Source organism: Geotrypetes seraphini, chromosome 8, assembly GCF_902459505.1.
Source record: "Geotrypetes seraphini chromosome 8, aGeoSer1.1, whole genome shotgun sequence".
NCBI lineage: Eukaryota > Metazoa > Chordata > Amphibia > Gymnophiona > Dermophiidae > Geotrypetes > Geotrypetes seraphini.
In genome coordinates this window covers 99090915-99115703 of record NC_047091.1, presented here as the reverse complement: position 1 = coordinate 99115703, position 24789 = coordinate 99090915, and the positions used below count along the sequence as shown (strand labels likewise).

At 44.1% G+C, this 24789-nt stretch overlaps 1 protein-coding gene across 3 annotated transcripts in view; it reads right to left on the bottom strand.

Annotated features, from left to right (window-relative positions):
- The window catches only part of MAST3 (microtubule associated serine/threonine kinase 3), a 254908-nt gene that overhangs the window by 202401 nt on the left and 27718 nt on the right, over positions 1-24789 (bottom strand). For 2 of the 3 annotated variants that reach the window (XM_033954928.1, XM_033954927.1), the window contains one exon: positions 20178-20267. The exons of the other annotated variant lie outside the window; for it this stretch is intronic. In XM_033954928.1, coding sequence (XP_033810819.1) covers positions 20178-20267 — 90 coding nt within the window. The remainder of the gene's footprint in view (positions 1-20177; positions 20268-24789) is intronic. 3 annotated transcript variants of the gene reach the window in all.

Genomic DNA, 24789 nt, shown 5'->3' with positions numbered 1-24789 from the left:
CCCCCCTGCATTCCTCCTCTCCAGGGCATTCCAAGTTGTGCAGAATGCAACAGCAAGACTGATAACAAGCGTATCTAAATATGATCACATTTCACCCTATCTCCAACAATTGCACTGGCTGCCTGTTATTTTTAGATCTCAATATAAAGCATTAATGATTTGCTATCAGTTCTTGTATGGAACCATACCCGAACTGTTTAAAACTAAGATGTCAAACTATTTACCATCTAGGTCTCTACATTCCGAGAATTTAGCGTTATTAAAAACAAATGCTAATCCAAAATATGCTGAGACCAGTAAAATGGCCTTCTGCTGTGCAGGGGTCAAATTATGGAACTTACTTGTCGGTCAATTACGCAAATGTTATGACAAGGGTAATTTCAGAAAACTATTAAAAACGCAGTTTTTTGTTAATGCATTTTTTTTAGGAACTGATCTTTGTGACTGTTCTTTTGAAGGGAACTTTATGTGATTTTCTGATGATTATATGCTAATGTTTATTTGTTTTTATTTGTCTTATGTATGTAACGATATGTAGACCGTTTAGGTTCAAACGGTATATAAATTTTTTAAATAAATAAATAATTTCATCCTTCAGGCAGCCAGCAGTGTGAATGAACACGCTGCCTTTGGCAGTCCATAAGCTTTCCCTCTGCTACTGCTTCCCGCCTATGAGGGGACATGCAACAGGAAGCAGTAGCAGAGAGAAAGCTTCTGGGCTGCTGAAGGCATGTGTTCACCCACGCTGCCAGATGCCTGAAGGATGAAAGAGCTGCAGAGATGGATCCCACGGAGGAGGGGGAATGGATGGAACCCTGGACTTCAGGGAGCAGCCGCCTGGCTTGCTCCAAGATACAACCTGGTGGCGGGAAGTGCTACTCCTAGTTCATGGCAGCCAAGAGCTACTGTGCTGGGCTCTGAAGAGAAGTGCGCGGCTGTGCAACTGCACAGCTTAGAGAGAACATTGCCCTCCACCCCAATGCCATCCAGTATCTTGTCCCCTTACCTCTCCACTGCTGCCGTATGCTTCTCGAACCAGCAGCAGTGGCTGTAAAATTAAACACAGTCACCGCGGGACTTTGCTGTATCTCCCCACAGCTGCCGGCTTTGCTCTAAAACAAGGAAGTGACACTGGAGGGGGGTGGACCGGCAGCCACGGGGAAGTGCAGGAAGGTCCCGCGATGACTAAATTTAAAGTTTACTGCCACTGCTGCTGGTTCAAGAAAGCAGCACCGGCAGAGCAGGGCAGGAGGTTCCGGACCTGGTGGGTCAGCTGTGCACCCCCTTAGAGCGTGCACCCGGGGCGGACGGTCCCTCCCGTCCCCCCCCCCCCCTTGGTACACCACTGCTTCTGAGCCCTCTTGGCTGAGACTGAGAACCTGTATAATATGGTGGGGAAAAGAGGTTGTTGCCAAACCCCCTTTCCTCCACTGGACCACTGATGAAACAGGAGAATTAAACTTCTTGCTAAAAATAATTGTGTCACAATCTAAGAAAATGTACCTAGTCTTAGTGCACTCTTACTTGAGACACAAGGCAACAATGTCAGTTGGGTTCTATTTATTTATTGAATTACATTGTTAATTGAAATAGTATATCTCTGGCAAATGAAATGGTAGAAAGATGTGGTTTGTTTTTATTTGAATCAGCATCTTCTTGATTACTTAGCCAGCTGAATAACTCAGTTTCTAAGACTTGGTTCCTTTTCTTAGATTATGACACAATTAATTAAAAATGAAGCAGCTCTGTTGTAATATATAACACTGCTTCAGAATCCAGACAAAAAATTCTGAGCTGCAGATTATACCATCTGTTGGCAAGCAACTGGGGTTGTCCACATCATGCTTATCTCCACACTACTCCCTTCAAATGACAGACTAGCTTGTCAACTGCAGTGGCTCAGGCTGGAAGACCAGTCAGAATTATAATAATAATAATAACTTTATTCAGTGGCGTACCTAGGGTATGTGGCACCCGGGGCCCATCATTTTTTGACACCCCCCCATGTAAAAAAATATTTTTTGTAATGACCATGAAACGGAATAAATGGTCAGAATAGAAACAGGCAGTGAAAATTTTCTTATATTCCAAACATAACATAAATTATGTCTGAATTGTCATGACATCAGAAGTACATATGGAGTAGTTGCAGGTGATGCTTGGGACAGTTCTGATTGTGTTAGTTCGGTTTTATGTGTTTTTTGAATAGAAGGGTTTTTATTTCTTTTTGAAGGTTTTGCAGTCTGTGGTCGATGTCAATTGGTTGTAGAGTTGGGGGTCGAGTGTTGCAGCTCGAATGGCTAGGAGGTTGTCGAACAGTTTTTTTCTTTTGACGTTTTTGGTTGGAGGGTGTGTGAATGGTGCGTGAGTTCTCCTATGTCTGTTTGAAGTGGATTGAATTATTTAGCTGAAGAAATTAGTTACCCCCTCATCCCACACACATTAATTCTCTTCCATTTTTGTTCCCATTATAAAAAACACTGATAAGTTCCCAGAAAAAAAATACATTAAAATAAGAAGTGAAAACAAAGGCCCCTACAGATGAGAACATAACATAAGAATAGCCTAACTGGGTCAGACCAATGGTCCATCATGCCCAGTAGCCCATTCTCATGGTAGCCAATCCAGGACACTAATACCTGGTCAAAACCCAAAGAGTAGCAACATTCCATGCTACCGATCCAGGGCAAGCAGACACTTCCCCCATGTCTTAATAACAGATTATGGACTTTTCCTCCAGGAATTTGTCCAAATCTTTCTTAAAACCAGCTACACTATCTGCTTTTACCATAACTTCTGGCCACTTCATTTTTAAGTTTAGATCTTTCCTTTCAAACAGAGACCTTGCTAGATGTCAAATACAGCACAAGGTAACTTCACATGGACTTAGCTGTGCAGGAAATGTGAATCTCCTCATACACCCACCATATAGTGCAAAAATGTGCAAAGGTCTGTTTTTTTCTTTCGATCACTACATAGCCTAATGCCACACAAGCAGCGCTGTTACAAACATATTCTGTAGGTCAATGCTAAGGATAACAAAGTTTCCTTCCTTGGACCAGAAGGAGATAAACCACTGGAAGAGATCCCAAAACAACACCCAAAGACCCACTCAGTGTGTGAACCAGTTGAGTGGAGTGGACTAACTGGGGGGTGGAAATGGTCCCGGAGTTTGCTCAGCAGAATTTCCCAGACCACCTCTTCCTCTCAACACATTGACACGCTGCCACCATCACCACTAGGAACACCTCACTGGGTAGGCCAGCTATGCTATAAACTTTATAAAACACATTATTATATTTTCTTATAAAGCACATATTTTAACTGAACTCTCTGACATCCTCAGCCTTTCCATTCACAAAAATAGAAGGAAGAAAAGTTCCCATTTCCTGCTGTCTCATGTCCCCAGCCTATACAATATTTTTTTTCTGCAGACCCTTCAAAAGTCTGACCAAATCCTCATTTCACTTGCATTATAAAGTACTGAGGATGCCATCTCTCCCCAATCCCAGGTCCTAAAGTCTAAGACAGTAGCGCAAACTAATGCTGCCAGATACAGGAAAAAATTTTTTGATTCGATTCAGCCCTATTGAATTGGTTTTTCAATTCGATTTTCCTGCCCAGTTGGGTGATTTTTTTCAAAACTCCTGGTGGGTTTTATGGCTTTTTCACCCCCTTTGGCTTCTCCTAACCACACTGGCGCTGTGGTATAAATAAAATAAAGAAACAAAAAGGACTTTTCCTCTCTCTGTTAAATCCTAGCTCACGTTTGCAGTCCAACACCAGCTCTGGCAGGATACACATTTCAAATCTGACATATTATAATCACAAAACAGAAAATAAAATTAATTTTTCTACCTTTTGTTGTCTGGTTATATTTCAAATCTTGTTGGTCCAAAGCTCTGGTTTTCTTCTGATAACTTGCTTGCTAGGGTCTCCTTCTTTCTGCATGCTAACCATCCATCTGCCAACTCTGTCCTCCCTTTCCATTTCCCTTCCCTTCCCAGGAAGTCTGGTATCTTTCCTTTTTTTCATCTCCCTCCACAGATCCACCTTTTCTTAAATACCCTTTCATCCGGCATCTCTCCCTCCTTCCCCACCACCCCAGAGTCCACCATCTCTCCCTTTCTTTTCCTAATTACCCTCCTATCCAGTATCTCTATCCCTCCTCCACACCATCCCTTGTGTCCAATTTCTCTCCCTTTCTGTTCCTTCCCTCCCTAAATCCCATGGTCCATCATCTCTCTCCCTCTCCTCTATTTTCAGACCCATTATTTCTTCCCCCCCCAAAGTTTGGCATATGCACGTCTCTTTGAACACCCCCTTCCCTCCGTGTACTTCTAAATCATGGTCCCCCCCAAAGGCCTGTCCCCCCTTAAAGGTCTGCCTGTCCCCCCTTGAAGGCCTGAACCCCCCTTGAAGGCCTGTCCCATCCCCTTGTAGGCCTGTCCCCCCCCCTGAAGGCCTGCCTGCCTGTCCCCCCCTTGAAGGTCTGCACCCCCCGAAGGCCTGCACCCCCCCGAAGGCCTGTCCCCCACTTGAAGGCCTGTCCCACCCCCTTGTAGCTTCTCCCCCCCCTTGAAGGCCTGCCTGCCTGCCTGCCTTTCCCCCCTTGAAGGCCTGTCCCCCCTTGAAGGCCTGCACCCCCTTGAATGCCTGCACCCTCCCCCGAAGGCCTGCACTCCCTTGAAGGTCTGCACCCCCCCGAAGGCCTGTCCCCCCTTGAAGGCCTGTCCCACCCCCTTGTAGGCCTGTCCCCCCTTGTAGGCCTGTCCCCCCTTGAAGGCCTGCCTGCCTGCCTTTCCACCCCTTGAAGGCCTGTCTCCCCCTTGAAGGCCTGCACCCCCCCTTGAAGGCCTGCACTCCCTTGAAGGTCTGCACCCCCCCTTGAAGGCCTGTCCCCCCCTTGAAGGCCTGTCCCACCCCTTTGTAGGCCTGTCCCCCCCTTGTAGGCCTGCCTGCCTTTCCCCCCTTGAAGGCCTGTCCCCCCCCTTGAAGGCCTGCACCCCCTTGAAGGTCTGCACCCCCCCAAAGGCCTACACCCCCCCCAAAGGCCTGCACCCCCCCTGAAGGCCTGCCTGCACCCCTTGAAGGTCTGCACCCCCCCCCGAAGGCCTGTCCCCCCTTGAAGGCCTGCCTGCCTGTCACCCCCTCCCCCTTGAAAGCCTGCCTGCCTGCCCGCCCGCCCCACCCTGAAGGCCTGATGCCCTGACCCACCCCGAAGGACCGCTCGCCCCCCTGGCCTCCCCGCACCACCTATGAAGCAGCCGCAGCAGGATCGCGAAGTCAGCGTCAGCGATCCCTGCACTGCTTCCCGCTCCACGGTCCCGCCCCTCCTCTGACGTCAGAGGAGGGGCGGGATTGCGGCGCAGGAAACAGTGCCTAAGCAGCGCAGGGATCGCTGACGCTGACTTCGCGATCTTGCTGCGGGCTGCTTCACAGGTGGTGCAGGAAGGTCAGTGGGGCGAGCGGTCCTTCGGGGGTGGGGGGGGGACTGAACGGCAAGGCCGGGAGCACCCCCTTAGGGCTGGCACCCGGGGTGCACCGCCTCCCCCGCCCCCCCCCCCTTGGTACGCCACTGACTTTATTTTTCTATACCGCCATAGTCAGGCGACTTCTAGGCGGTTTACATTGTAAGAAGGCTGGACATTCAGCGAATAACAAAAGGTCTTAATACAATACAATAAGTCTACTTACAATACCGTACAATGAGTCTAAATAACAATACAATACAATACATTACAATGAGTCTAAATACAATACAATAAGTCTAAGTACAATACCATACAATGAGTCTGAATACTAAACAATAATCTAAAAGGGAAACTTACGTATTAATTGGAGTTCTATGGGTAGAGAATACCTGAATACATGAAAGGAGCTTCTTGAGAGAAAGAAAAAGAAAAGAAAGAAAGAAAAAAAAAAAAAAAAAGACTTTGGATTGGGTGGTGGTGGTTGTCTTTTTTTTCTCTCTCTCTGTTTTGTTTTCAGCGCTGTGTGTTGGTTGCCATGGAATGTGGCTCACAGCCACCCCATATCATCTGCTGTGGCAGCTGTACAGTCAAGTAATTCATGCAACAGGAGCCTCCCAGAGCTAGTCTGCCATCTGCTGAGGATCTAGGCTCCATTATCTTAAGAAACAATAATGCCACAGGCAGGCACTTTGACAATTCAGAGTTGGTTATAAAAATGAATAAATGGATGAAATCATCAAATCATTCCACTTCATCTTTTTTCCATCTTGGTTTAATTCCAAGAGCTATATCAATGTTAAAAGTTTGTGAGACCTGTTGCTCCTACCTTAATGATGAATCTCAGTAAATCTGCAGTGGGGGGAGGGAGGGGGCACACTTGTGTTTTTCTTAAGCAGAGTAAAAAGCAGGCATTTCTCTGATGCATGTAAAGCTGAACATAGCCCAAGAGCAGATATCACACTGCTATGTATAAGGCATGGATACAGCACGGACAGATGAAGAGTGGATTGTCATCAGATCCCATATTAGGTCACACTGGTACATGTAAGACATGGATACAGCACGGACAGCTGATGAGTGGGTAATCAGAGTCCCAATCAAGCATCTCACGGATACATGTAACATATGAATATAACAGCATGAATAACTGAAGAGTGGAGTGTCATCATAGCCCCAGCCAGGGATTATATTGATACACGGATAGTGCGTGGGCAGCTGAAGAAAGCACTCAGAACAGATCTTCAGTAAAGGGGGGTGCCCATAGTAAGTTCTTTTTCTTCAAAAGGGCAAAACTGACAGATGAGCCATATGAGAACATACAAGGGAAACCTACAGTAGAAATAAATTCAAGCCCATAACAGGCAAGAAGATATTCTGACCTCTTTCTGCTGGGATAACACAGAAATATCAGTGTTCAACCTCTACAATCACAAAAGAAGCCGGCCTCAAATTTGTTGCAAGTGTATTATGACTTAGAGGTGATACTTTTGGAGCATCGAAGCTTCTCAGCTAGCTGAAGTTTTGCTGACAGTTGCATGAATTCAACCTACACAGGGGCCAGGAAAGGAGGGGACCCGTTTATAGTCACTGTCCATTGGATTCTGTATAGGTCACTCAGATTTGGATATGGATCACAGATCTACATGTAAACTAATTGGCTAATTATACCTCGATTATATACAAATTTGTCTCATGCATTTTCATTAGGGATATCTTGAAAACCCCAGCCTGGTTTAAGAACCCCAGGACAGGTTTAAGAACCACTGCCATAGAATACAGCTCCACAGAGGGTGTGATATGGGTGGGTCAGGGGTGTTCCCAGAAATTAGACACCTAGCTGCCATTAACTGGGTGTCAGCATTTATACACTATACCATACCATAATGTGGTGTAGTGGTTAGTGCTGTATCTTCAGCACCCTGAGGTTGTGGGTTCAAACACTGTGACCCTGGGCAAGTCACTTAATCCTCCACTGCCCTAGGTATATTAGACAGATTGTGAGCCCACTGGGACAGAGGGAAAACTGCTTGAGTACCTGTATGTAAATTGCTTTGAGTGTGGTTGTAACAAGTCCTTATCCATTTCCCTTCCCTATACTGCAAGTCTCCTCAACAAGGATTCAATGCGGCCTACAACAAGGTTTCTAATCAATGGGCACGAACGATGAATTAGAAGTTTGAAGAAATAGAATGTCTTACACCAGCCTTTGGCAGGCACAATGCTCACACCAAAGTTAGACAGAGTGTATCATGGTGGTTTGTAATCCTGGGGAACTGGGTTCAATTCCCACTGTAGCTTCTTGAGATCCTGGCAAGTCAATTAACCCTCGAATGCCCCCAGACGCAAAAACTGCAGATAGAGAAAGTTCCTGCATACAATGTGTACAGTGAAGCATATGTATTTATTAACTGCCTTTTTCATGAAGAGATTCACCCAAAGTGGTTTATGATACACTGAATAGTAATCAGGTATTCTTAAGTATTTTCCATATCTGTCCCAGCAGCAATAGAGGAATTGCCCAGAGTCACAAAGAGCAGGCTGGGATTGAACTCACATCCTCAGGGTGCTGAGGCAGCCGCTCTAATCACTAGGCCACCCTCTCCCTCTACTAGCTTTTTTAGTATGGGCTAAACATAGAAATATAGAGTATGACGGCAGAAAAGGGCCAGCAGCCCAACAAGTCTGCCCACTCAAGAACCCTCCCTCAGCAAATTTGCCTCTCCCATGAGTCCGTTTTTTAAGCATGACTCTGTAGCAACCCCACTTGTTTGTCCCAACGTCTCTTGAAGTCGAGCACGTTACTGGCCTCGACCACCTGGCGTGGAAGACCATTCCATCGATCAATCACCCTTTCGGTGAAGAAGTATTTCCTGGTGTCCCCATGAAATCTTCCCCCTTTAAGTTTTAGCGGATGCCCTAGTGTCTAATAGTCCCATAGAAATGATTAAAAAATATGTACGCTAAGGTAGTATTCTGTAAAGGTTGTCCTTTTACAGAATACTAGCTTAATGCAGATCATCCCAACTTTGGATAACATTTATTGAATTTCTCCCCTTATATCTTTTGAGGTGGATAAACCCATTTGATATTTTGCTTGGAGGGCAGACTTAATCTGAACCCCCTGCTACTGTGCTTGGAACAACCTATTATACTTCACATGAAAATACCATATACACTTCCCCCTCCCCATTCGCGGTTTCTGCACTCGCGGTTTCACATAATCGTGATTTTTTTCTGGGGAGGGGGGGAAAATAAAAAATACATATTTTTGATCTCCCTGCCACCTTTCCAGCCTTACCTGATGGTCTAGCGGGCTTTCGGGACAGGAGCGATCTTCCTACGCTCCTGCCCTGTGCAGATCGCCATGAGGAAATGGCTGCTGTGAGTTCCTGTAGTCTCTCGAGACTACGATGGGAACTCCCACAGCCATTTCCTAATGGCGATCTGCACGGGGAAGGAGCGAAGGAAGATCGCTCCTGCCTCGAAAGCCCTCTAGACCACCAGGTAAGGCTGGGAAGACGGCAGGGAGGTGGGGGTGGGTCAGAGCCGGATATTCACGGTTTTTCGCCATTTGCGGTCCGGCTCTGCCCGTATCCCCCGCGAATAATGAGGGAGAAGTGTACACACATTTGTCAGAATGTCCAGTGGAGATCACTCTGTAGTGTGGTGTCAACATACCATGGGCATCAGAACAGGGGTGGTCACAGGGGTCTTGCCCCCCCATACATTGGCGGTCGGTCAGAAGAGATGGCTCTCCCGCCTCCCCCAACCACCTCCTCCCTGGCCACTCTCATTTTAAATCTTCAGGCAGCAGCAACGAGTGAGCCTGCTGCTGTCAGCGTGCCCTGCTTCATTCTGCAGTGAACAGCTGCTGCAGAATGAGAACTTGTGGGGCAGGCCAAGGGTAGAAGGCTCACTCATTGCCGCTAGCAGCCAGGGCAGAGGTAGGTGAGGGAGCCGGAAATCAAAGAGAGAGGTCTAGGGCAGAGCTTTTGCCCCCCCTAAACAAAAGCATTCTGCTGCCTATGTAACATACAATAACTCCTTTCCACTCTCTCCCTAGTGTACGTGTGATAAGGGGAAGGGAATTGATATATTGTCTTTCTGTGGTTACAATCAAAATGGTTTATATGTTATATATAGGTACTTATTTTGTACCTGGGGCAATGGAGAGTTAAGTCAGTTGCTCAGGATCACAATTAGCTGCAGCAGGAATCGAACCCAGTTGCCCTGGTTCTCAGCCCACTATATTAACCATTAGGTTATTCCTCCACGCCCTGGTATAAGACAAGGAGAGTGTGGTGTAGTGGTCAGAGCTTCAGCCTCAGTATCCTGCAGATGTGGGTTCAAACCCTGTGCTGCTCCCTGTGACCCTGGGCAAGTCACTTAATTCTTCACTGTCCCAGGTACATTAGATAGATTGTGAGCTCACCAGGACAGATAGGGAAAATGCTTGAAGTGCCTGTATGCAAACCATATTGAGTGTGGTTGTATAACTACAAAAAAGGCAGTCTACAAATCCCTTTCCTTTTAAGCAAAATATGTTTTCCAGCTTAGTCAACCCACAGCACACTGGCTCAGATACTGCTTACAGCATATGAAGGATAACAAATTATTTCTGGAGAGCAAAGATTTCCCACCCCTTTCCATACTAGAGGCTTTATTGTGTCCAGTTGTTAAATAAAGTTCATAAAGATTGGGCAGCAGTGGTGTAGCGAGGGAAGTTTGCATCACCACCCTGTGTTCCCCCCAGCATCACTTCACTGTGCGTCCCTGAACCTCTTCAAATTTTTGCTGGTTACAAGCAGCATCTCTTACCCGCAGCTTGCCTTATCTTTCCTTCTGACATCTCTTCCTGGTCCCCCTGAACAGGAAGTGACATCAGAGAGAGGGATGAGGCTGGTGTGAGCAGCATGTAAAAGATGCTGCTTGTGGCTGGCAAAGATTTGAACAGGTACAGAGGGGGGAGGAAGAGGAGAGGTTCCAGCTCCCCCACCAAGGTGGGGACCAGGGCAGTCCACTCCCCCTTATTACACCAGTGTTTGGCAAATATAACTGGTAAAGAAAGGTTTCATCAAACAGTTCTTTTAGGGAGTTAAATTTAGGGTTACCATATGGCTCCAGAAAAAGGAGGACGGATTGAGACATCCGGGTTTTACTTCCATTGCTTTCAATGTAAGTAAAACCCAGATGTCTCTATCTGTCCTCCTTACTTCCATTACTTTCAGTGGAATAAAACCCGGATGTCTCAATCCATCCTCCTTTTTCTGGAGCCATATGATAATCCTAGAAAACTGAGAACAAGCCAGCATGAATAACATTTGTAATCATAGAAAGGTGGACAGGGTTATATTTCAATGCTATGCATTCTTAGGGAAACCTCCAGCTTCCCCTCATTTCTTAAAGAAATAGGAGGAAAAACAATGCTAAATTTATGGGAGTTAAAAAACAGAACTGGAACCTAGTCCCATGATTTTTCGGGAGCCATCTGCCTGATTTGCTGATGTAAGACTTGGTAACTGAATTGAATTAAGTTCCCATCTGCCTGGAAGTTTTGCCAGTAAAATCACTATTCAAAGCCCACTTCTCTACCAGGCATTTCCAAGTATGGACTAATACAATTTCTGTCCCCTTTCTGCTTTACTAATGGAGGCTTGATAACTAGACAGTGAGTGACTGAGTTCTTTTCCATTGCGCCCGTTCCCGCATTAACCCTTCATCCTTTGTACCTTTTATGGAGATATTGCAATTTTCCACTCATAATTTCCTTGAGTATGTCCTCATTGCATCCCTGCCTCTCTTTCGTTCTTGTTTCTTTCGCTTTTCATTTTATACACTGTTTAAATATTGTATTTATTTGCAGTATATCATAATAAACTTGATCTTCTGCACCCAATGTGTTTGCTGTTCAGATCTGGGAAGTCTGAAGCACAGAGGTTTGATGTCTAGGTAAACTGCTGATCAAATTGGCTTGAGTCCTATGGGTGGGCTAAAGGTGGTACAATTAGAGTTGCTAACTGGGTCTAGATTTTCCCATCAGGGCTCAGCTAATCCTGGATTTTACCTATCGCATGAAGGCCCCTGTAATTTTGCTTAGGGAACACAATAAGAAAATCAGAACTACAAGTCCCATTATGCAATGGGATAAAAGCTAGGACTGGATCAACCCTGATGGGTAAATCTGGAGTAATCAGTTGGTAATCCTAGGCAAAGGACAGGAGGCATCGTGAGATTGAAAAGCTGCTACTTAGCTTGTATATCTTATAATTGCTCACTTATGAAATGACGTGAGGGTGGGAAAAGAAGCAGATGCATTTTATTGATCATGTAAACAGATTTACTTTGTGTGTTTCTTACTCAGCCTTGTTGGAATGCTGGCCATACTTCTAGATACTGCTTCCAAAGGAAAGTTTACAGACTCAAAGAAAAGAAAAAAGAAAACTCCAGACTGGTTTATGTTGCGGTTCACGACTGTGAAGTACTGGTAGTCACAACTCGAGTCATGTACGCACTAATTTTAGCAGTTAGCCACAAGCTGATTCACCTGGCTTTGCTCTTATAGCATGCAGAGAAAAGAAATCCAATATTTTCATAGATGATTCAAAAGTACCTCTCCCTATCTGCCATGGATCATAACCAAGAAGTCTGGAACTTGTTGGCAATCCCAGTGATCCCACACCTTGCTCGTGAAACAAGTGATCTCTATTGCAAGACAAGCAGGAGGTAGTGTGATAGGAGAAGCTCATTTCCTCACCAATATGTTCAAGTCCAGCATCTGCACAGTATCTAGTTGCACATTTCCAGAAGGGAGACTTTGTTGGCTTGGTGGTTTTCAACTCAAACCCCAATGCAATGTGGTAGTTGTAGTCCCTGATTTGCATTAATGCTCAAGGTAAGGTAGTTGTCGGCAATCCTAAAGCATCCTCCTGGTGTTGAGGGACTTAGCAGCTCTGCGTCTGTGCCTGGCCAAAAGACGCAACTTCAATCTCTAGGTAGGGAATGACATGGTAACAAAAATCATCACCGTTCCCGTCCCCGCGGGAAACAATCCCGCATCATTCTTTCGTGTCTATCTCAACCTCAGTCCTTCTACAATGCAAGTCTTGAGAGTCAGTGGTTGGGCCCATTCATACGCTGATTCTACCCTCTCTCCTTGAAGAATGGCATGGAGATAAGTTTCCTGTGGTTATCCATGGGGACGGGAACGGTGATTAATTTTGTCACCATGTCATTCTCTCATGTTCACAGAAGCTGGCCACAGATGTCGGGACAGAACTGCCCTGTTTCAGACAGTGAATATCACCTTCTCCCTTGCAGAAGACCTGCTGTGCACATGACAAAAAAAAAAAAAAAAAAAGAACCTTAGCTGCTCTTTCTGATTCTATCAAATGATGAGATGTGACAAATCCTTCAGAGTTTTATCTTTGTGACAATATTTATTTAGTGGGATTTATTAACCACCTTTATGAAGAGATTCATCTAAGGCAGCGTTTTGCAGGGTTTTGCATGCGGATGGGACTGTGGTATAATTTCTAGCTTCAGATTTTTAGGAAACTCTGCAATGAGAGGGCATAGGATGAAGATAAGAGGTGTAATCTGATAAGATAAGAGGATGAAGATAAGAGGTGTAATCTGAGGGAATACTTTTTTATGGAAAAGGTGGTAGATGCGTGGAACAGTCTCCCAGAAGAAGTGGTGGAAACAGAGACTGTCTGAATTCAAGAGGGCCTGGGATAGGCACTGGGATCTCTCAGAGAGAGAAAGACATAATGATTATGGCAGATGGGCAGACATGATGGGCCATTTGGCCTTTATCTGCCGTCATGTTTTATGTTTCAATTCTTGACCTTCCTATAGCAATCAGTTACATACAGGGTAAACATTTGCAATCTACATTCTTATCAGATGCATTCAATGACAAACTCTAATCAAATTTCCAGGGAGACATTTGTGGTGGGAGTTGGGTGATAGCCAGCAATCCTAATGTTGGCTTCAGATCTCTACCTTGTGGTCCTGCAGACAGGGTTGGTGATGGGACGTGGTGCAAAAAGGGCAATGCCCTGGGCTCCCATGCTACAGGAGGCTCCTAAGCCTACTTAAAGCTGAAGGAAATGCAGCTAGCTGGTGGGCTTTGGGGTCTCCTCCCAAGTTTTAGCTCAGGACCCCAGCATGTTTAACACCAGTCCTTCATGCAGAGACTCCCAACAGGATAGCTCGCCATTATCGGATGCATGGCTCCTCCCTGGTAGGTGACAGGGTCCTTAGGTAGCAAGTGACCACTGACTCTGCTCCAAATTGACATCTTGTAGTCCATCCACCTAGCACTCCGTAGTCCATCTGTACCTAGCACTCCGTGCCATTCAGTGGCCTTTTCTCACTGCATGCCATAGATGACAGTAATCACTGAATAGTATGAAAGGGATCTTCACAATGATTCTGTCAACCTCCAGCTATTTTCTCTTGTCTGGAGGTTGATGGAGAGAGTCAATGATGACGGACTTGTTTCTGAATGAAAAATTGAACACACGCTAAGAACATAAGAATACCCTTACTGGGTCAGACTAGGGGTCCAACAAGCCCAGTAGCCCGTTCTCATGGTGGCCAATCCAGGTCTCTAGTACCTGGCCAAAACCCAAAGAGTAGCAACATTCCATGCTACTGATCCAGGGCAAGCAGAGGCTTCCCCATATCTTTCTCAATAACAGACTATGGACTTTTCCTCCAAGAAATTGTCCAAACCCTTCTTAAAACCAGCTACACTATCCACTCTTACCACAATCTCTAGCGATGCATTCCAGAGCTTAACTATTCTCCGAGTGAAAAAATATTTCCTCCTATTGGTTGTAAAAGTATTTCCCTGTAACTTCACACAAAACAAGGTTAAATCAGTGCAAGTTTAATACTGATGCTAGCTGAGCTCCTCTCGTTTGAGTTTTGTCTCAAGAAGCTACAAATCCGTTTTTGTTGTTATTTTGTGTAGCTCCAGGGATACAGGATGTTTTAGCTTTATTCAATAAGTCAGGTAGTTTAACTCCCCTCCAATCTGTCCAGAATTTGGTTGCACGACTCATATTCCGGGAGAGCCGCTATACTCACGTTACCCCTCTCCTAAAGTCACTTCATTGGCTTCCCATCTGTTTCCAAATACAATTCAAACTCCTCTTACTGACCTACAAATGCACTCATTCAGCTGCCCCTCACTATCTCTCTTCGCTTGTCGCTTTATGACCCCCCCTCCCATGAGCTCTGCTCAGTTGGCAAGTCCCTCCTATCTGTGCCCTCTTCAACTGCCAACTCCAGACTCCGTCCCTTCTACCTTGCAGCACCCAATGCTTGGAACAAGCTTTCCGAATCCCTACGGCAAGTTCAGTCTCTGCCAGTGTTCAAGGCCCAGTTAAAAGCCCACCTCTTTGAGAGTGATTTCAACTCCTAACTCCTCTCACCTTGGATTCTGCATCCCAAATACTATATGTCATGTCTGTCTGTCCAAGTTAGATTGTAAGCTCTTCCGAGCAGGGACCGTCTATAAATTTCAAAATGTACAGCGCTGCATACGCATTCTAGCACTATATAAGTGATAAGCAGTAGTAGTAGTTATAAGTGCATGTGTACCAGTGGTGTAGTAAGGGGAGGTGGGGGGTGGGGCAGTCTGCGATGGCCTCGCTCTACCTCTGAAGTCACTTCCTGGTCACAGATTGGAGATGCTGCTTGTATCGGCGAAGAGTTAAAGAGGTACGGGGGGAAGGGAAGGTGCGTGCATAGTGGGGGGTGGGGAAAAGGGGAGGGGCACCACCACCCCAGGTGCCTCCTACCCTTGCTACGCCACTGATGTGTGCTGACTCTGACCTTACTTTGGATCCCAAATGTTTTGGGTACTGGTTGTTCTTTTTTTAGCTATGTTTTAGTGGGGGATTATATTGGATGTTTATTAATGGGTTAATCAGCAGAATGGTGATAAATAGTTTGTATGAGGATCAGTTTGCATTTCTATTTCACTGCTACTTTTTGATTATTTTATGACTGTGGTTATTGTCATCATGTAACTAATGTTAGCTGCCTTGCAGTGGTGTAGCAAGGGGGGGAGGGGGTGGACCAACCCAGGCGCTGATTTGATAGGGGCACCGGCACCTCTCCTCTCTCCTCCCCCAGTGATGGGATGGATCTCTGAAGGGCACCAGCCATTGCTAACTCTTCAAATCTTTGCCAGCAGAAAACAGACTGTGCTACACGCTGCTTGTGCTGGCCTTGTCCCTCACTCTGACATCACTTCCTGTTTGGGGCACCAGAAAGTGACATCAGAAGGAAGGCTTGGCTGGCATGAGCAACAGGTATTCCAGCCTGCTCACGGTCGGGTGACGATATGAAGAGATACAGGAAGGCGCGGCAATGTTGGGCTGGTGGAGAAAAACGCAAAGGAGTGCAGAGGGCAGTGATGCTAGGTACCTCCATCCCAGGCATCAACTTCTCTCACCATGCCACTGCTGCCTTGATTACCTGAGAACATATGAATAAATAAATAAAATTTAAGGGAAGTTATGACCTGCATATGATGTTGAAGCACTCTAGGAAGCAGAGAGTTCCTGCAACATCAGGTGCCCCTTGCTAAATGCATAGTGGTGGTGGTGTGGTAGAAGCATGTTGACAGTGCCACCAGCTGCAGCAAGTAGGGGAATAACTTGTTCTGACTACTGGAGGACATTTTCCAGCAGGCAGGGCTTGAGGATCCCTGTCAGCTATAATAAAGGTACCAGAATTTTCATTGTTTAAGGCCCCTCCTAGCACACTTTTATAGCCACATACTGAGATCATTTCCTGTAATGCCTTTACCTTATATCCCCTTCCTTATAAACTCTTTCTCCTGCATTCAGTTGTTTACAATAATTAAAAAGTGACATATAAAATTTGATGGGATCCCACAACTTGCCTTTTCCAAAGCAATTAAAACAAAATTACAGCCAGAGTACTTCTGCCGCAGTCACTTTCACCATGACATAAAAATCAATGTCCTCCTTGTTTGATAAACCAAAATAAAGTAAATCGCCACAAAACCAAAACTAGTAGGAATCCTGCAACAAGCTGACGGCAGAGTTAACCAGGAGGACAAAATGTTCCAACAGTGATGACAGCGAAATGAAAGGAGCTATTTGCAATAACAATTTAATCAGGCACTTTGTTTTTCCACTGGTCTAGAAGAACCTCTTCTGTAATACAATTTCATTTGAGGTTGTGAAAGAGGAAGAGCTTATTACGGGGCAACTTCAATTAAAATTAATATATTTAAAATTGACTTTTAATGGTATTTCCAATTACAACACCAATTAAAATTTTGGAGGTGTGCATGGAATTTGGCAAGGTGCTGCTAGGCTCCTAACCTAGCTGCCTTTTATAGAATCTGGCTCTTACAGTGTGGTTACCACCTTGAAACTGGCTACTGAACAACCATCTTAAGCAGAGGCATAGCCAGACATGGTATTTTGGGTAGTCCCGAGCCCGAAGTGGGCTGGGCACACAATTTCCCTTCCCCCCCATTGTCCCTACATTTGTGACCCCCAACAAATAAAATAGATACCTGAGCTGGTGAGGATCCTCAAGTCCCACCAGCTAGAAGAAGATCTCTGGTGGCCAGAACGGGTCATTCCCATATTCTAGGGTGCAATACTTGTACAGATGCTAATCCTAACACAGTTGGACTACTGCAACTCCATATACGCTGACATCAACACCACCCTAGCCCATAAACTGCAGCTCATACAGAACACAGCAATTAGACTCATATTCAAACTGAAGAAATACAATTCAGTTTCTACTTATCACAAACAATTCCAATGGCTACCTATCCCAGCCTGAATAAATTTCAAAATCTCCTGCACAATGTTCCACATACTTAACAGAAGCACTGCGACATGGCCCTCTTCGCACAGAAATCTCAACAAACTCCTGCTGAACCTTCCCCCAACAAAAAACATCAAGTACAAATGCATATTTAAAAACACATTCACATATATTGGTACAAAAGCATGTAAGTCTCCCAACAAACATCAGAATCGAACCGAACTACCTAACATTTTGAAGGAAACTAAAGACCTACCTTTTTGACTCCATTTACCCTAACAACAATTAACCATCAGACTCAACCAGGAACCCCTATCTCACCAGTACCTATACCATGAAACCTACAAGCTCAAGCCTTCTAACTATCTCTGCACTCCTCAAATAACTGATCTATCCTTATCTCCTTACGAATGGTATCTTCTGCTATTTTGTTTGCAATGCATCAATTTGGACATGGTGTGACTCAGAAATACCAGATTACATTTTAAAGTATTATTATTAATTCACAAAGTTGTGTATTCTAGCTCCCTAGCTCCCTTATTTCTCTTTGTGATTTGATTGTCCATTATAAGCCCAGTAAAGATTTGCGGTTGGGTATGGATTTTTACATCGGGTTCCAGCAGTTCAGAATGCTCGATTAGAGGCGATGCACAAAGGACTTTTCTTCTATTTGGTGACAGTATTATGGAACACCTTACCAAAAGGTCTCCATGTGGAGTGGTCTTATTCGCATTTCAGGAGAGCGCTAGAAGTCCATTTTTTTCAGCAGGCTTTTGCAGTCTTGATCCCTGTATGGTAGGTATAAGGAGGACATGAACCTGAATATGTGTATTAGCATGATAGATATTGCCTGATAATGTGGGACAATCTAACAAAATTGTCTATGTATTTTATTCTTTCTAATTGGAATATTTGAATGGGCGTGAAATGTATTGTGTGCTGTCCTATCATCAACTGGAGTTCTTTTTGTTTTATATATATTTTTTATTTATCCTGGATTATATCCCACTTGGATAATGTTTGTGGAAAAGCAGTGTATCACTGCACTGGCCTTTCCCTTTCCACATACGCTCAGTTATTGCGAACGCATAGTGCTGGTGGTGTGGTAGAAGCATGTTGACAGTGCCACCAGCTGCAGCAAGTAGGGGAATGACTTGTTCTGACTACTGGAGGACATTTTCCAGCAGGCAGGGCTTGAGGATCCCTGTCAGCTATAATAAAGGTACCAGAATTTTCATTGTTTAAGGCCCCTCCTATGGGAGGGCCTTTTGCATTTGAGCCAATCTGAGCTTAAGCCCCTCCCCAGATGCATTGGTGAGGAGCTTAAGGCTCTAATAGGCCTGGACGCCTAAGGCCGCACCCATACAACCTAGGCCAACCAGAGCCTCAGGCCCCTCCCCAGTGCATTCCAGGATGCACTGGGAAGAGGAAGGATCACCATTTTGAAGATGCGGGCCTGCTGGCTGGAGGGAGTAGGCATCCCTCTGGCCAGCCATCTAAGTAAGGCATGGGGGAGAGGGCAGGGGTCATTGGAGGCACAGGTTGGGAGAGGGTGGGCATCTTGCTTGCTGTCGAGGGGATGTGTGATGCTTGGCGGCGGGAGAGAGTGAGCATCTCTCCCACTGCCGAGGGGAGCTATAAAGCACACGCTCAAGAAGCGTGCTTTTACCACTCCCACTAAAAAAAAAAGATTATAACTTATTAGAATTATGTAATTTATTTTTTTCATTAGCCACAGTCAAAACACACATCACTGGTGGCACTGTACCGGCATCCCCGGACCAGTCGCTGATTTTTGTCGCCAAAGGCCAACGCCGCTCTTGGAGAATGACTTGGCGATGTTTAAGAATCTACTGGAACGCTCGTTTCAATATTCAAGGGCCCATTTTCATGGCAGTCTTGGAGACTGCTAGAAAGCTCGCTAAAGAACACAATAAGCCATTTTAATAATCCACCGCTAAAATGCATGTGGTTAAACCATTTGGAACCAGCTTAGTGACCGAGTTAACAGCAACCTTAAGTTTTGAAAATCTGGCCCTGAGAGTGACAATAAAGATCTTTCTAAACTCACTTCAGTCATGCCTAGATCACAGCATTTGAATTAATCAATTTGGTCTCATATTAACATGGGTAGCAGAATAATGTGTTGTCCCACTTAGATATAAGTCACTGTCCCTCCCCCCCCAATATTCAGCTGGATTTAACTGGCTGGGAACAGCTCATGGTCGGTTAAGTACCGCTTAGCTGGCTATCTAGCAATATTTAGTGGGAGATAGACGGCTATCTCTCACTGAATATCCTGCTCACCAGATTGGCCAGTGACCGGCTATAATATATCTAGTCACCATTAATATTCAGCGTCTGGCTAAGGATAGCAGCTAGATAGACTCATCTAAAAAGCAGGTTTATCTTTCATCGCTTTGCCTTAGCTGGTCAACTGCTAAATATTGGCTTGGCCAGCTATGTCTGAGGCGGTGAGCTTTGACCCAGTTATTCAATGCCAGTGGTTGGATACAGTCCTGGAATTGAATATCCAGGTTCACCGTAGACTGTGGAAGGTTGCCAGGCTGCCCTCCCATGGTCTCAATATTGAGCCCATGAAAATAAAAGGTCAGCCAATGAGTTATAGCTGAAACCTTTTCATCATATTAACTCAATAGCTTTCAAGAAATAGGCTCACCGCTTGCAGTGATCTATGAATTTATCTACTGACATTTTGTTATAGCAGAACCCCAGAAATATAAATACAGATATTATGCAAATCCCAGCATGGAAAGCAGCCTTCTTTCTGACTCAACCATCTCTCCCCCTGCCCACCCCCCATTCACGGGTAGGAATAGTCAAGATTAGTAAAATCAAACATCTCCTTACCTCCATGGATGAAGTGTTAGTAAAGGGCTGCTCGGGCTGCAGGGACTGCAAGGGCTCAAGAGGGTGGGACTCAGGTTACTGGGAGATAAACTGTAAAGCAAGAGGCACCATACCAGTGTAAGTTCCAACATATTTCAGCCAGTTTAGGCACTCCTGAAAGCCACTCTAGCTAAAGTTTCAACTAAGATTATACTAACTTTGGGTCAGTTAGATACAGAGGTCAGAGTAGAGACACAGTCAGCTGCACCCTAAAGATTTCCACATTGAAAGCATTCCCAGTACTCTCAGTTGCACTTTAAATATACAAGTACAACCCTCTGACCATATTGTCAAGCAGCCAAACCACTGGAAGACTATCTTTCCCAAACCTGCTCTGGGGACCCCCCACAATCAGCTAGGCTCTCAGCATACAGTATCTGTAATGAATATTCATGAGATAAATTTGCATATACTGTGTCTCCAGTGCATAAAAAATTATCATATGTATGCATATTCACTGTGGATATTCTGGAAATGCGACTGGCTGTGGAGTCTATAAGACAGGTTAGGGAACCTATTTAATGCAGACTTGTCCAGTGTTCTGGTAGCAATGGAGAGTTTATGTCCTTCCTGGTTTTTCCCCACAGAGCATTGAAAAATTTCTGCACATGCACATCAAGTGCTGTATTTGTTTCCGACAAGTTGTGCAAAAAACTTCATTTTTGCATTGATTCCATATGGTTTTACATGCATTCATGGCCTTGCAGCTGAGAAGAAATGCTCTTCCAGTTGCTATAACCATTCTCAGTCAGGTGGGATTTGAAACATCCAAAAAGCTTCCAAGAAAAACAGAAAACAACAGTCCACCCACCATTTTGAGTAAATGAGCCAGCTGCATTCAATAACTTCATCATTCTGTAATTTGCAGTAAATAATTATTGTCCTCAGTAAATTGACTTATTTTATCATTAAAAGGAAACTGAAAGTCAGTAATTGTATATGATCCTTGTTTTTCCAACTCAATTCACAATGAATCAGAAATATTTAAAGGCCAAGTTGCTGGGTCACTGCAGCCTGATGCATCACTGGCACCAGTTTGCTGTTCATTAGGTCTATCAGTGTCAATTTCTCCATATTCAGCATTGTCTTTGCTTAATATGCTTACTTTTACGTTGTCGAGTAATGCTGCACCAACTGGCATTATAACATTATCAGCTGCACTGCCCTCTTCATCAACTAGTATATATAATTTGTCATCATCACCATGTGTTGCATGCTACATTGATGACTGAATCGATAATAGCCCAAACTGACTAACGAGGCCAGGGTATTTTTTGGATTTGTACACATAAACATAATTTGAATCAGAGAACAATGTGCAGCTGTAGATAAGGACCAAAGATAAATTGGCAGTACTTGCTGAGTGAAGATCTTCCATAAATTGCTTTATATTTTTTTTGACCTGGCAATATGTCATTATACATTTTTAATAATAATGAAGCTCTCTGAAAGCCCAGGGGCTTTGGCTAGGATTGCCATCCCTTAAGACTACTCTTGTGGCTCTGGAAAGGTTTGGATATTGAGGTGATCTTGGTTGTTGAGTCTAATTATCAAAATCTCAAGGTGACACCTTAACACAAAACTCAGGATTCATCTGCTCTAGCCCTGCCTCTGAGTCTGCAGATGCCATGAGAAAATGAAAGAACTGTCTGGATGGAGCAAAGCCAGCTCTCAAGCTGAGCAGACACATGGAGTGAGCTCTCTTCAATTCAAAGGCTAACATCAAGAATATTTTTGCCTTTCAAGTTCATCTTCTCTTTTGCAATAATATCTTCACGGTTTCTTAGATAAGGGCAAGAAAGACACAAGTCTGATTCACTCATACCTGACAAGATGGTGCTCAGAGACTCCAGCATTTTTTATCAGATCCAATTATTAAAGAAATGCAAGCTCTCAAAGACATGATAAGAGCGCAACTAGAAGTGATGAAAAGTATTTAAAAAAAGACTTAGGAACTCTTACTGTTCAACTTTTGACGTGGGAGGGTCCACCATTCTAATGGACTGGCCACATAGACATGTCAACAGAGCAGTGGGGCACCTTATTAGGTGTGAACTTTGCATAAAGGGTGCCAGACATACATTTCACCAGAATATAAACCTTATAATTTATGCAGAGCCCTCCAAAACTCCCCCAAAATCTACTATACCCACCTGTCTACCTCCCCAATAGCCCTTATGGCTGCAAGGGGCAACTTTATGGCAGTATAATAGGATTTAGTTGGGTTTTTGTGGGTTCATACTTTCCACCATAAATGTTGTGGTTAGAGTACCTTATGGGTCTGGCTCTTCCTCTCTATAATTCACTGGCACACTCACCAGGCTACTTAAGACATCTGTACTAGAATTTCTCATACTAAGTGCTACTGTTCTACAGACAGGTATGTGCTGTTTAATTCTGATTTTTAAGGGTGGGAAGGGGATCAGTGACCACTGGGGGAGTTATAACTTAATCCCTCCAGTGGTCACTTGGTCAGCTTAGGTACCTTTTTGGCACTTAGACGTTTCTAAAACAGGTCTAGGTCAGAATGTCTAAGTTCCATCCAGGAATCTTGCGAAAAGTTCGATTATCACCGCAAGATGTCCAAGTCTAAGCCGGCACAACAAAATCCCGCCCAAAACACACCTTTAACATGCCCCTTTCCTTTATGACTTAGATGTCCTGCAGGGCAAATGTCCCGCAAGATGTCTAAAATTATTTGTTTCCAAAATCAACACTTCTTTTGCCAAGCAAAATGTCCAAGTGTTGATTTAAGATGTTTTTCTGGACATTTTTGTGTTTTGAAAAATGCCCAAAATGTTTTATGTGTCCTGCCCGAATGCAATATCGTTTTCACAAAACAAACATCCTCTTTCATAGATCCTGCAACACTTCAAGAATATCTAGATTCCTTGAAAATGTTGTCATAGTCCTCAAGTTCATTGTACAAAAGGAATTCATTTCACCTGAGGAACGTGTGTGTCATTCCATTCAGAATATCATTTTCTACAATTAATTGATAGTGTAGGCTTTAGACTTTCTGGGATTTGATAAAGTAAAAAATAATTTAAAAAAGAGCGCTTGATCGCATGACGATTGCAGTGCACAAAATTGCATGTAGCACTAAAACGTAGCTCATGTGAAGTACATCTGAAGATCTCGCGAAGTAATAATTTAATGTATAGCTAAGAAATAACATGGTATGGTGAAGAGAAAGTATGATATTGCATGCATTATCATTGGGGATTTATTGGTGTTAATATTGGTCTCATAGTGGATTCTATTCAGAATAACACGACTACAAGCACATCAAGATACAGCTCACAATACCAAATCTGATCAGACTATACAACTGTGAAACACCTTCCTTAAATGATGATATACTGCTTTTGACAACAATTCTGAAAGCACAGTACTTTTGGTAATATCCTGCAAGGCTAACACAAGCTATACATTACCTCAGCACCCGATGACAAAAATAGTCAACCTCTGTCTACTTCAACATTTAGGGGCTGATTCTATAAAAGGCATCTAAAGTTAAGCGCCTCTTAGGTGCCTAACATACTCCGCACCCCACCCCCATTTCACTAAGCTGTGGTAGAGGTTTCTACCATCAGAGCAGCATTGGAGCATTTAGCTCTCTGGGCTGCAGTAGAAACCTTTACCATGGCTCAATATAAGAGGGCCTTAATTGGCAAAATACCCTTAATAGCCTCAATAATCAGTTAAAAAATAAAATAAAATTGCCACTTAGTGGCACCTAATGTCTAAGTGGGTGATTCTCCCAAAACTTAGGCGTCTGAAAGGTAGGCCTTCAAAACCCTGGCCTACATTTCAGGTACCGCTAGCCGGGATTCTGTAAATGGTGCCTAAGTGTGATTGACACCCGGCCGGCGCCATTTTTCTCGGTGCCAGCCGATTTAGGCGCCATGTATCGACTCAGCCCCTTATTGTCCAACTGTAACTTAAACAACTATCTTGTGTTTCTGATGGGAGCAACTTTGAAATTCAAGATAAAACATATTGCTGTTGGAGAAAATACGTATGATTAAGATGTTTGTTATTCTGCCAACCCTACGCCACCTTGATAAACAGAAGTTATGCCTCTGAAATTTACTCAAACAGTCAAAAATAATTAAATCTTCCAAATTATGACTCATTTGTGCTCACTGAGCATTCTTTGAATAAAAACCACATTGACTTAATCACGTAGCTCCTTCTGTGACACACTCACATTTTTGTGCTGCGGAAACTACCGTATATAGTTACCTAAATTATTTAATGCTATGCACATTCTAATCTCCACTACAGTATGTTAATTTCTCCTGTTGAATTGCTAACTAATATATTTTTATATAATGCTTTTTATATTCTATTTGAAATTTCTTTATTTAAAAAATTTCTTTTCCCCCCTGAAACCTAAGCGGTTACAAACATGCATAATTTCATTACAAGGGAACATCCCCTAGATCAATGTCCCACACAGTCTTAGATGTTTTTGATAATCTAACAGGGCTTCAGACATGCCATTCGATCACCTCACATTTTTCTGGTAACCCAATGTTTCTCAATGGCTATGGCTTCTTCATTTGCC